The sequence below is a fragment of the Chaetodon auriga genome, chromosome 16, assembly GCF_051107435.1.
Source record: "Chaetodon auriga isolate fChaAug3 chromosome 16, fChaAug3.hap1, whole genome shotgun sequence".
NCBI classification, from domain to species: Eukaryota; Metazoa; Chordata; class Actinopteri; order Chaetodontiformes; family Chaetodontidae; genus Chaetodon; species Chaetodon auriga.
The window spans coordinates 21756091-21769494 of NC_135089.1; the positions used below are offsets into that span (position 1 = coordinate 21756091).

Consider the following 13404-nt stretch of genomic DNA (forward strand, 5'->3'; position numbering starts at 1 on the left):
CTACAAAGCTTGCCCAGCCCATCTGACATGCAAGTACAGTGGAAACACAGAGGTTGAATGTAACACACACTATCATTTCTCTCTGTCTCTGTAACACACACACACACACACACACACACACACACACACACACACAGACACAATCTGCAGAAGTCCTCGGGGGCTGCTCAGTCCTCTGGTATAACAAATTTTTGAATGCTAATTAAGTAGCTGACGAGACCAAGAGACATTGAGGAGACAAACTAAGTGGAATCAAAAGATCACAGGTCAAAGTTCAAATCAGAGGACTGCAGCCAACCAGGATTGGGCCAAAATCTAGACCAAGAGCTGAGCGTGGAACTTCTCAGCTTGCATGTACTGCACATGTACAGACCAGACCTTGGCCAATTAACAACGATTTTTAGCTATTTGTTTGATCCCACATCCATTGGACAGGCATGGCTAGCTGCATCAGGCCAGTTCATTGTTCATTCATTTTGCTCTGGTGCAGTTTGTGTTTGCCCAAATGACAAACTACATTTCTTCTGCACCTGTGGGATGAAACAAGCTATCGGTAGTGTTTGTCAAGGCTGTTTGACCCAGGTGTGGTGTGCACAAAGGCTCCACTTAAGAAAAAGGGAAGGAAATAGAGTGCGGCACACAACACGAAAACACACAGAACATAAAACAAAATATCACACCAACACAGAACCACACACAGGTGAGGAAACACAACACAAGGAGCAAAACGGTGCACAGGAAGAACAGTGAGGTACACATTCTTACATGAAGAAGCGGTTTTGCTTCTTTCTTTCTTTTCTCCTCCTCATCATCACCACACTTTCCTGTCTTCCCAAAACCTTTCCTCCTCCATCTCCTCCCTCTGATGCTGCTCGGCTGACAATCCTCTCAGAACACATCATTTCATAGCACATTTCTCCCCTCCTCCCCATGTACAATATATCATTGCAGTCTTTTTTCATTCATTTAAATGTCCGTTCCTGTCTTCCTCCTCGGTGAAATCCAGTGTTTGCCCACTCTTTGTTTTTGTTTTTTCAGGTGCAAAGGTGCTCTAATTCCACTCAATTCCTTTTGGTTTTTGCTGCGAGAGACTTCGGAATGGGGGATGGATGGTGTGTTAGGGGTGTCAAGTCACTGAGAGGGTGGGAAGACGAGGGACAACACGAGGAGAAAACAGGAAGGACAGTTGGACAAAAAAAGCAACACAGCATTTTTGAAGGAGGGGGCAAGAGCCACAAAACAGAGCACAGAAAAGAGAGGAAAAGCTTGACTTTTTACTTCTCTCTCCCTTTTTCATACATACATCTTTGAGGAACAGTAACATAGTGTGTCGGTGTGTGTGACAGAATGTGTGTGTGTGTGTGTGTGTGTGTGGGTGGGAGGAAGGGTGGGGGGATACCTGAGTTGTGAACAGATGAGAAAGAGAAAAACATTGTCAAATCTTTTGTAGAAGCTAAAGAACCAACAGTAATTTGGATTAAAACCTGTCACTTTTGAGGGTAGTCAATGCAACCTCTTCAAAGGGCAAAATCTGTCTGACCAAAAACATCTGGAACTGTTCAACTAGACGCAACTACACAAGAATATTTGAAGATTCTCCAAAACCTTGGATTTCATTCAAGGAAAACAGTTTGGGGGGGGGGGGGTTACATCCAATGCCAATGTACAATATCCCTGGTACGATATGGCAAAGGTTAGGCAAAGATCGGCAAAGGTTCAGTTGGCCAACTACAACACTTGGTTGAAGTTAGATAAAGACTGTGACTATTACTAATGAACAAAAACCTCATGTTATGAAACTGTGGCCTTCTGAAAGTCTGACATGCTACATGCCCATCCACTGCCCTGACTTCCACTCCAGTACTCCCCACCTTGCTACAAAAAGGACACAAGTAATTTCTAGGGATAGCGGGGTGGACACACTATAAGGTGAAATGGTAAAGGCTGTGCTCTCAGGATTGTACCCATGTGCCATCTCCTCTGCAGTCGTGTGCACCTTCCTCAACAATAAAATCACATTATATTCAACAACTACACATCCATGTATTCACAACTTTAGATTGTTTTTTTTTCTTATTGAGGAGAGTATTAGTTTACAGAAAGTGTTGCATTAAAGGTTGTCTGTAGCCTTAACATTACTACATTACCAACGTTCTTCAGGTCCATTTAGAGTGTGTTTTAGTGAATTAGTTAACACGAAAAATGTTTACAAAGCATACAAGTGTTTCATACCTTCAAAAAGTTATTTTACAGAAATGGTGTCAAAGAGTGGAGTTTGTCTGCAGGCCAATGCTGCATTATGCTTACATGGTGAGTTTGCTTAAATAAATGTGCACTCAATCAAGGTTTGTCCAAACTAACATAGAGAGCCGAGGTAGGGTGGGTTTGCTCAAAAGAGTTGAGCAGCTCAGTCCTGCTCGAGGCCGCCTGGCAGGTTAATCTGGCCATGATCCTCATCCTTTGTGGGAGGTTGCATTGAATCATTGCATTGTCACATTGCAGAGGTACCCTTCTTCTGAAATCACTGCAGTTTAAATGCAAGGGTAGAGAGTAGGACAGGACGGAAGGAAATGGAACGTGACATGGACAGGCTGACGGAAGATAATGAAAAAGCAGACGGACAGGGAAATTTTGGAAAGGAGGTATCTTGGGAGGAAAAGAGTCTCTCCTCTCTCTTGCTGAAGAGGAGTTGAGACAATGATGGAAGAAGCTGGATATTTTTTTTTATGTCTTAGTATTAGTTCACAGTTACTGCTTCTTTTTGCATATATCTGATAAGCGCAGGGCTTTCAGAACAGTTCTCTGTGAAAAGAGAAGCAAAAGAAAGAAGAAAAAATCATAAGCTATGATTGTTAATATGTTTCTCTTATCATAAGTCTCTCAAGATCAATAAGAAAGCAGCTATACAAGACCTACTAGAAACATAACCCCTCCCCATCCTGCAAAAATAAACTTTCCCACCCCCACCCAGCCCCATTACAGTACCTAACTTGGTCTTTTTTGACCAACAGCATCATAGCATTTTGGCATGCATAATATCAGCCCATCCCACCTCTTGCATTCAAAGAGGCGAAGATTTTTTTTGTCCTGCATGCTTTGTTAGTGCATATGTATGCGTCTTAACACACACATCCATACACACTCTTAGTTTTCTAAATGTTTTATACACATTCATTAAGCTTAAGACTAAAATCTTATCAAACCTCCTCACATTATTAGTCATATCAGTATCCTTATTGCTTGCAATGGAAACCCATGCAGATTCATCTACAACACAAACTTTACATATGTACATCATCTTGACAAAAGCCACCAATCAGCAGTGGCCTGTGACAGACACCCAAAACAAGTGGACATTAGGGAAGGGAGAGGAGGATAAAGAGACGATGAGATGGTGAGAAACAATAGACAGGTTCAGTAGAGAAACTGGTGTGTTTACGTGTGTGTGTGTGTGTGTGTGTGTGTGTGTGTGTGTGTGTACGTGGTGTGCATTTGGAGTAAAAATGATTTTCCAACTAGGAATTTAATCCTGAATTCCCAGTGGATTAAAACCACAAAATCATTCCCTCATACATGAATCAGGATTCAGCTGGACTTCTGAAGCTAAGCAGGACACAAAAAACCCTGTATGACCCCAAATCAGGATGACACAAGGTTAAAAAAATAGCTTGATATTTTGGAGAAAATGCTTATTCATTTTCTTGCTGAGAGATTAGGATTCATTGTAGATCTCATGCCTGTGCAGTACAGCTAGAGCCAGGAGGCAATTGCATTATCTTAGCGTAAAGAAGCAGCGGGAAACAGCTAACCTGGGCCTAACAGTCCAACAATTTGCTTGCCAACACCTCTAAAGTTCCCTAATTAACACGCTGTGTCTCTTTTGTTTTAATCTGTACAAGTGTTAGTGTAGCCAGGCTAGCTATTTCCCCTTTACTGTCCAGTCTTGAATCTAAGATGTCTATTGCTTTCTGGCTATATATGTAGTGCACACACATAGATTTTTTTCATTTAACTCTGGGCAAGAAAGTGAAGGAGTGTTTCCCAAAATGTTGAATTAATTCTTTAAAAACACAACTACCTGCTCCTCAGATTATCCTCATTTGGTGCCCTCACCTCCCAACACTCCCAGCTATTAAAAAGTAAGAGGAAGGAGATACCTCAGAGCACAGATTCCTCTGAAAAAGGAATCCTCAGCTCACTTTTTTAAAGTCCCATTATTTGCCAAGACCTAAGAGACAAATCTGGCTCTTGTCCAAAAATATTCTTGACTAAACAGAGTTTACGTTCATTTAGTGATAGCTTTTCCCATTTGGGAACCTAATACCAATCAAAAGGAATGATTCCTTCCAGCTGAAAGCTCTACGATATTTTCTGGTGGGAGAGAAGGAAGGCGAGAGTGAGGACAAGGGATAAGGACAGATATGAAACCTAGCCAACAGACACATCATTTCTGTCTGCAAAAATGCATGAGTATGACAGTAGTTCTGAAATCAAACACATTTCTGCAACATTAAAAGAATCCAGTTCAAAACAAAAAGAAAACATCTATATCGAACAGAAAAACAAAACTTAAAATTTGATTACTAAAAACAAAAGCACACTCACTGACAGAATGATGACATCATCATATGAACACACAGGTTGATCATAAACAAAACAGTAAAATGAAATCATAATTTCTCGGGTTCTTTCTTGCAGAAGCATGAGGAGAGGAAAATGTATTTTTCTAAATTTGTATTTGTGCATCTTGGTACAGAGGTAGATGCAGGTCTGGGCACACACACGCACACACGTACACACACACACACACACACACACATGCACACACAATCATCCATGTGCACACTTGTCATGTGTGTGCCGCAGATACAACATGTCTGAACAGAAACACACAGATCCAAACATCGCCGACTCTTTTATCTTATTGCATATTTCTATGTTTGTATGTCGTCTCTTTTGTCATGTTCTCTCTCTTCTTTCCCTGTGGCGTTTGTCATCTGCTCGTCCTCTACCACGGGCTGTCGCTCCAGTAGCCGTTCACAGTGCCTCCTACTGAGCAGCCGTAGCCAAAACAAAGAAGAGATGGACGGACAGCAGAGGAGGGAGGGGGGAAAGGAGGGTCGGGGGGTTCAGGAGGGGCAAAAACAGGGAAAGAAAGAGAAGCCAAAAAGGGAGAAAACTAAAAATATTGCCACTGGCTGCTGAGTCACACTGGAGTCAGTGCACCTAGTAACGCTGTTGGCAGCGGTGGTGGTGGTGATGATGATGGTGGCCGGATGAACTCAGACCTGAGGAAAACCGCACTTCTCACACCCAGGCTGAGCTGCCATGTCTGAAGGGTTCTCCAGATAAAGAGACAGCCAATTTACTCGCCATCTAAAACTAATGTTTTTGAGAACATGCAAATTTGCTTTCTTTGTGAGAAAATCAATATCAGTCTCATGTCTGGGTGCACTGGAGTCAGGACATGGTTAGCCTAGCTTAGCATAAAGACTAGAAGCAGGGGGAAAAAACTAGCCTGGCTCTGTTCAAAAATACACGTACCAACAAAAAAACTCACTAATTAACATGTTTAGTCTATACACAAATAGAAATGTAAAAAAGGACTCTTTTAAAGAGCCGGGTTATGTGCTGGGGCTACGTCTCCATGAACTAGTTTTCCATTCACCCACCGCAGCATCTTTGGATATTGAGCGAGCTGCCAGATGCAAGAAATGCTTTCAATGCTTTATGCTAAGCTAGGCTAACAACACCCTGACTCTAGGTCTGTACTTAACATGAGCATAGTCATGAGAGTGGTATCAATCGTCTCATCTCACTCATGGAAAGAAAGCAAATAAGCTTTCTTTGTACTGTTCCTTTAAACCTTAGCTAATGACTAAATGGAAAGACAACAAAGAAATGTTCCAGGTTCACAGGTCAGCCTTTTGTTGTGAGCCCAGGTGAGAGTGCGTGGAGAGCAGGTGAAGAGTAATGGCGTGATAAAGATTAGACCCACTTGCTCCAGTTTCTATGACAATGTCTACACTGGAGGTCTTGAGGCTAAAGGTCATTTCTTTGTGTGTTCACCTACAGCTTATTTCTCTATACCTGCTTTTGCTTTTGTCGATTTTATGAAAAATGTTTCATGCACCAGCTCATCTTAGTCAAGCAACAGCTCAGCCAATACCAACTCTGCTGTTCATCCCATTCCTGATTCCCAACCCCTAGCATCCCATGATCCTCTTTGACAGTGATTCCCAACCTTTTCAGCTTGTGACCATTTAAGACCAACATACCATAACTTCTCAGATCAGGGCAGTACACCCTGTGAGTCCTCTGTGCATATTATGGAAATTTTTTTTGCAACTTGGTGCACATTTACATTCTGCAGCTAAATATTTGGTGGATAAATTTGGTGGTAATTATAGGCTGAATGTTAGTTCACTACTTTTAGTTCCATGGAAATTAAGTGAAAGATGGAGCATTTCCACTCTAGAATCTTATTGAGGACTGTGAAGCTTTCTTATCTTCATGCTGGAAAATAACATTTACAGACAATACGAATGAACAAATAATTGAATAAATATTAACTAAAATATACCAAAAATATTTTGTTTAATAGATGCTTTATTTTTGGTGTCTGGTCAAAATCCCTGGGGAAAAGTGAGGGTGTTCCACTTATGACTTTATGACTTAAGTCACAGCCCTGTGTCAAGTAGTAGCCCATAGCACGTGTGGCACAATGAAATAAGACTGCCCTTGACAAGCATCAGGTCTGTGTGGAGTGATGAGGTGACTGTAACCTTTCGCATATACATGAAATAAACAGAAATGTCATATTTCTATCATGTTTTTCACTGTTTAAGCTTTGAAAGGAGATGTCTCCTTGTGGCCAACATGGACCTTGACTAGATAATCAATTCTATACACTCTTCATCTCATCTGGAATCTCTACTTGAGTAGGGTTGTAATTACCTGTTTGATAGTGGCTCGCATTATTAATTCAGCATAATGTACAATTCCACTATGGACATGTACGTTAATTGTACTCATAATCATATAAATGTTGACTAAGACTTTGCATCAACAGCAGACACCATCAAATTAAATCAAATTGATCAAAAACTACTGATTAACTAACTAAAATATGATGAAAGACACTTAACAATATGAACAGGGGTATTAAAAGGATGTCTTTAATCTTACCCAGATTCACATAATGATCTGGTTCTATCTGCAGCTGATGTAAATAAAGACCACTATTTAAGAATTTACAGTATGTCTTAGTAGTCTAAGTATTATAAGAATGATTGCTTGTTTGAATAAGGGCCTGGAAAATAGAATTATCCAGTAATTCATTAATCACAATTTCAGTGTTTCATAAATAGACTGAACTCATTTCATATCATTTCAATCAGCTCTCTACTGCTTCAGGTTTATGTTGCAACTCCTCTGGGGCTCCAGATTGGGAACCACTGTCCTAATGAACTGCATCCCACCCTGACAAAGATATCCACGCTTCTTAACACCTGTTCCCCCGCTGTTCACAGTATAAAAAATAATTTGTCATCAAGTCCTCCTGCAGTACGTCCTGTTAGTGTTGTAGCAGAGCATTTAGGGTCTGAGCAGAGTCTGAAGTCTGAGGAGGAAGCAGAAGAAAGAGGAGGAGGGGGTGCTGCTGTATTTATAAGCTGCTTATGGACATGATGAACTCCGTCTCTCCTGTCTCCCTGTACTAAAGGGAAGGGATACACTGAGAACAAACTATGCATCTGTGTTTGTTGATACATGTGTAAGTTTGCACAAGTGTGTAAGAAAGGTTGTTTCATCTAAATGTAACACAAGGAACTGAACATCTACAGCCTACATGGCTTTTTTCAAAGGTGCAGAGGTGCTACAGTTTGGGGTATTCCCTTTTAAGAGATATGGTTTGGACTTTAAAGTGTAGAAAAATGTCTTTACTTTCTCAGCCTACCTGTAGGTATAGTGTATGTTCTTATTCTGGACATTCTGATGAGTAAAAACATGCATGCTGCAGTAATATGTGTGTGTCTATGTGAGTGAATGTGTGCATTCTGAGGCTTAATATTAGAAAAGTCTCTTATTCATTGCTACTCTTAAGTATCAGTCTTAAAGCATTGAAGTGCAAGTGCAGTCGAGATACAGGCAAGAAGTAGCACAGGGAAAGCTAGAGGCAAGCTAACTCAACTATCATATCGGTCTAAACTAACCTAGACTCTATCCCTGTTAGTAAGGCAGGTGTGTTAGTGTGTGTTTGTGTATTTTAAAATACATTTGCTTAAGCAACTATCTCAGCTTAATCAGTTTTAGCTATTCTGTGGTTTTAAAATAGGACCCCTTAGTGCCTAGAAGAACTCTAATTCATTGTTGTCTCTATCAAGAAGAAAACATGTGAGTAATGGTAATGAAAGGGCAGCTAGGATGAATCAAATGTCCATGATACACTCCTTTCATGTTGATGCTTTTGTTTCTTTCGCATGTTCCCCAGGGGAAAAAAAAAGTTCTATTTTATTGTTGCTGTTGTTGACATTTTGTTGTTTATGATTCCCTGTCAGCTATGCTACAAGATGGAGGGAATGGGGGAGTGACATCGCCTAAGGCCAGGCGGCTCAAAGGGCTCGAAGGTGGAGTTGGTGATGGGGGTGAGGCGCAGCGGGGCACCCGTCATCCCGGAGATATTATTGAGGCTGCGTGACTTCTCATATCCCGTAGCTACGTGAAGAAGATGACGAGCACAGGTGAAAGAGTGGGGTTATGAGGGTCATTCATATTAGCAAATGACAGTCAGCATTAAAGTTGTCATGATATGGTAAAAAGTTGAAATGTAAGGAATGTGTGTCATTGGATGGAAATGCAAATTTTTTTAACAGAAAGTAATGTCATGATATATTCATTTATGTTATGACAGCATTGCACATTAGAAATAGCAAATATAAACCATTTGTTACAGTTACAAGCATTTGTAAATGAAACAAAATTTGAAAAAAAGAAAAGATAACTCAAAACAAAACCAGCCCAAACCAAGTAAAAATATTTTAGACCAAAGGAGGAAGTTAGAAAAAGACAGACAGACAGATGGACGGAGGGACAAACAGATGGACAGACAGACAGAGACAGGACAAAACAGGAATATTGGTTACGAAAAAAACAGCTATCAGTTGCCACAATAACCCTTAGACACCTAAGGGTGGCGCTCTGCAGCACTGGCATGAACTGTATAGGAGGGGAGGATGCACTAGTCCAGTGGATGTACACAAACCCCTTTGATCTGAATACATCCTATAATATTTTTGGACTTGTACATCCACTGGACTACGTGCTCTGAGATTCCCAAAAGCACATCAGTGGTGACACAGCCAGTCTCGGTGGTTCAATGAGCTTTAGGAAACTCAGAGCAGCTCGTGTGGGTAAATCATCTGGAGCTGAGCACAGTTAGAAATACACACAGTCCTGCATGTTAACCAATCTTCAATAGAAAAAGCTTCACTGAGGACATGTTGATCTCAGAGTCCAGGTGTTTTAGCCAGTCTACCAGTACAAACAACAGGCTGCTGTTAACAACGAACAGTCAGTTAGACAGAAAGACAGATAGACAGACTGACTGAACACAAACCCTCTCCAAGGTCAGGGTCAAGTATGTGCTTCTCTTCATTTAGAGGGTAAAATCTAGCAGGTTTCAACCTCCACACCCATGCTAAGCAGCTCTGTGAGGATGTGTTTGGCCACAGCAGTGCTTTGAGCTGAATGCTAACATCCCAATGCTAACAATGCTAACATGCTGATGTTTAAGGGTATAATGTACCATGTTCACATCTTAGTTTAGCGTGTTAACATGCTACCATCTGCAAATTAGCACTAAACATAAACACAGCTGAGGTTGGGTTTTTAGGGGGTTTTCGGCTTTTTGAAGGGCAGGCTGAAATAGCAGGAAGTGGCAAAGTTGGGTGATCTTTCAACATGTTTGGTGGAATTTATTCTCGAAGATTGTGGTTTATGTCACTTTATGTCATTTACACCTGACTGACATCTGATCACAACGTTTGATTCGCCACTTAAGAAACAGCGCTATGTAAGAACTAGAACTAACCTGATGGATACTGGATTTTATCGGCCAATATGACAGAGACTTGAGAGTATAGAAATTCTATCATGGTGTATTAGCTGATATCCTTTGATTTCTTTTTTGGCACTCCAGCACGCAAAATCACGAAAACACTGTTTCTAAATTAGCAGGAGGAAAGATGCATGTGTGAGTGCTGACCCTCTGTGTCTAGTTACTTTAAGGCATGTTTATTATGTGTTGTTATGTGTTGTTGTGTATGGTGTTGCCCCATATGCCAGTGCCAGAGATGAATCTCTGTTTTATATAAATTTAATGGACAATAAAGCAATCTGAATCTGGATATAGCATGTTCACGGTACACCAATTTGTTGACATAATGTTTCGGCAAAAAGCTAATATATGGTCGGGCCGATTGACTGGTGTAGCTCTGATTTTTATATTTAATAATAATTTGTATGTTTATATTAAAGCACTAACTATTAAAGAGCCAAAGAAATAAAATCCCAATATAAATGCAGAGAGAAGTGGCTCCCACAGGGGGCGCTGTACTGTGATGGGCTCAGAGGGAAGAACAAATCAGAATCTGTTTCATCTAAAAGTTAAAGGGGATCATGTCAAAAAAAAAAAAAAAAAGAGTATTAAACACCAAGCTTCACACAGAAAAATAAGAAAATAATAAAACTATTGGACATTATAAGTCCTTCTTATCTGGAGGTCTGGAAGTCTTATTTAGGAGAGAATGCAGCTCATTTATTTTACTTTATTCTGTCTTTAAACTGTAATTCTCTGTGTTTACTACCATTGAGGAACTCAGGGCTGGATGTCCAAATATAATGTCAGCATTGAGATTTAGATTTTCCGATAAACAATGGAGTTATTATGTAAAATAAAAATCAATCTTGGTGAATTTTATTGTATTCAATAATTGTGCTTTGGATTTCAATGGAATAAGGCTGATGTCTGATGTGCTAAAATGCTTCTACAACACCCAGCATCACACAGACCATCCACACACAATGGAGTCAATTCATAGATGACTTAAAAGTAGGAATGCTAATAAAAAGACCTAATGTGAACACTAATAAAAAAGGTGGGTTGTTGTCAACATACATTTCACAAATATCACCATCATCACATAAGAGGTAAGGCTGTGTTCAGGCAGCTTTCTCACTCATTTCGATGAGACCACTGATTTGCCATAGTGGGACTGCCTTAACAAAGCTCCTGCAACAAACCACTGGTTAATCCAGCTAAAAAGTTGAACAGGGTTCAATTTTTGCTACCATGCGAAGTGATGTCATCTGGCAATGCACTCCTATGTACCGACTGTTTACTAAACCCCTCCTCCAAACAGTGATTGCTCAATTAAAGCTTAACGACCGTGACTATGCCCTGTAGGCCTGTCGAACTCTAGGTTCTAAAATGGGGCTATGGTAAAAGCAATATTCAGTCTGTCAAAAGTTTGGAGTGTGAAGTCTTTTAGCTTTACAAAACCTGGCACATGAGAAGAGATGGTTAAACTGTGTGTTTAACATTATGTGGGCTAACTACCTTTATTTACTATATAACACTCAGCTGTAACATTTAAAAGCTGCAACCAACTCATGTTGTAGCATTAGCATTAGCTTGCACTGGCTAGCTACAGCTGATGAAATCTGCTAGCCACAGTCATCTTTTCAGCTGGCAAAAATCCTTATTTACTGGCTAGAAATCAGAGGCTGTTTTTGTCTCTTTCTGTCTACAATCAAGGACCCATTGTTTTGAAAATAATTAATTTTTTTTGGTAATGCCCCCATTATCACTGTTCACTATATATTTGCTATGTGAAAACGTAAAGCTTGACATAAGAAGCAACATTAATTGAGGGGTTGGGATTTAAGGAATGGTTAATTGTACATGACTAAGAACAAACATATAATTCATTTGAATTAATTTGAACCTAAGCCAAGGGTCCAAACTGCCATTGTTCTATTCCTTCATCGTGCCTCCCTGGCTAACAGCTAACATTATAGTTGCTGTCACCAAATTTACTGTAAGGCAGCTCCAGCTTTAGCAAACAACCTTACCTTTATGTCTGATTTTGCTGTCAAATCTGAAATGGCTGTCAAGGTCAACCTTCAATACAACTCAGTAGTTTCCTCCAGTTATAACACAACTTAACACTATATTGGTTAACATAATACTAAGAAAATATCCTCATTGATTGATTTGAATTTTGATTAAAAAGTGACAGCCTTTGAGTAAAATACTGACACCTAACAAGTGTCAAATGTGGTGGTATCAGAGCTGCCATGTTGTGACTACTGCTGCTTTTATCACCCATGCATAAAACTCATGTTCTCCTTGGATAAGTCATGGGAAGAGCTGACAGTAAAGTACTAAAGGGCATCTTTACCTTGCACCCTCATCACAATGGCTACAACAATAAACAACTCCAAATCAACACCTACATAACCCACCAACACATGATACACCACAGTTTTTAATTACTCATCAACACCTCTCAGGAAGGATTTGCCCTTGTGAGGTTAGTCTGGGATCAGTTTCAACTCTGCTGTAACTTGAGTTCAATGTTGCATAAAGAGGAAGTGAGGCATTAATCTGAGACCAGCATGCAAAGGCAAAATCAACTTTGTAAAATTGCCTCCTGAGAGACCTGCTCTGGCTTCCTAGAATGGGATTAATTTGCTGCTTTTCTTGATATTGTTGGCCCGGGGAAAGTCCAGTGTGTAGGATTTAGGTGGATTTATTGGCAGAAATAGTATATAGTATTAAAAATTCTGTTTTTGTGAGTGTATAATCACCTTAAACTGAGACTTAGACTGAGCTCTAGTACTAGTACGACTGATAGTAGTACTAGTAGAAATTTGAACATCAACAATTCCATGGCAACTGGGCAAACTCTCTCCGCTGAGGAACAATGTGAGATATGATCAGAGGTTCCATGACAGCTAACAATGGAAGTTGGTGAGATTGTTTCACCAACTACCAAAAAGTAGCCTACGGATGCCTTCGGGTTTCCTGTCACATGACCCTTGCGTTGTATGTCGCAGCAGTCCCTTAAGAGTATCCAGCATCACTTTCCTTGACTTGGGACAGGTCATATTTGTTTGTCTATCTACTTTGTATATAGAGAAGCAGAATTGAGATTTCAAGAATGCTCAAAATCCACATTATATATATATATATATATATATATATATATATATATATATATATATATATATATATATATATATATATATATATATATAAAACCACATTTAATACCTTGCTTGTGGTTTCATAAAAACTGTCAAGAGGCCTTTCAATTGTGCTGTGGGTCTCCTCAGTGCCTG

The 13404-nt window shown here is 40.0% G+C and overlaps 1 protein-coding gene across 6 annotated transcripts in view; it reads right to left on the reverse strand.

Annotated features, from left to right (window-relative positions):
- LOC143334073 (voltage-gated potassium channel KCNC1-like) overlaps positions 1–13404 on the reverse strand; it is an 87946-nt gene that overhangs the window by 13407 nt on the left and 61135 nt on the right. For 2 of the 6 annotated variants that reach the window (XM_076752595.1, XM_076752594.1), the window contains exon 5: positions 766–8715. The exons of 1 other annotated variant lie outside the window; for it this stretch is intronic. In XM_076752595.1, the coding sequence (XP_076608710.1) occupies positions 8564–8715 (152 nt within the window). In that variant the 3' untranslated portion in view covers positions 766–8563. The remainder of the gene's footprint in view (positions 1–765; positions 8716–13404) is intronic. 3 more of the 6 variants (XM_076752596.1, XM_076752598.1, XM_076752597.1) reach the window with 3 other exon arrangements.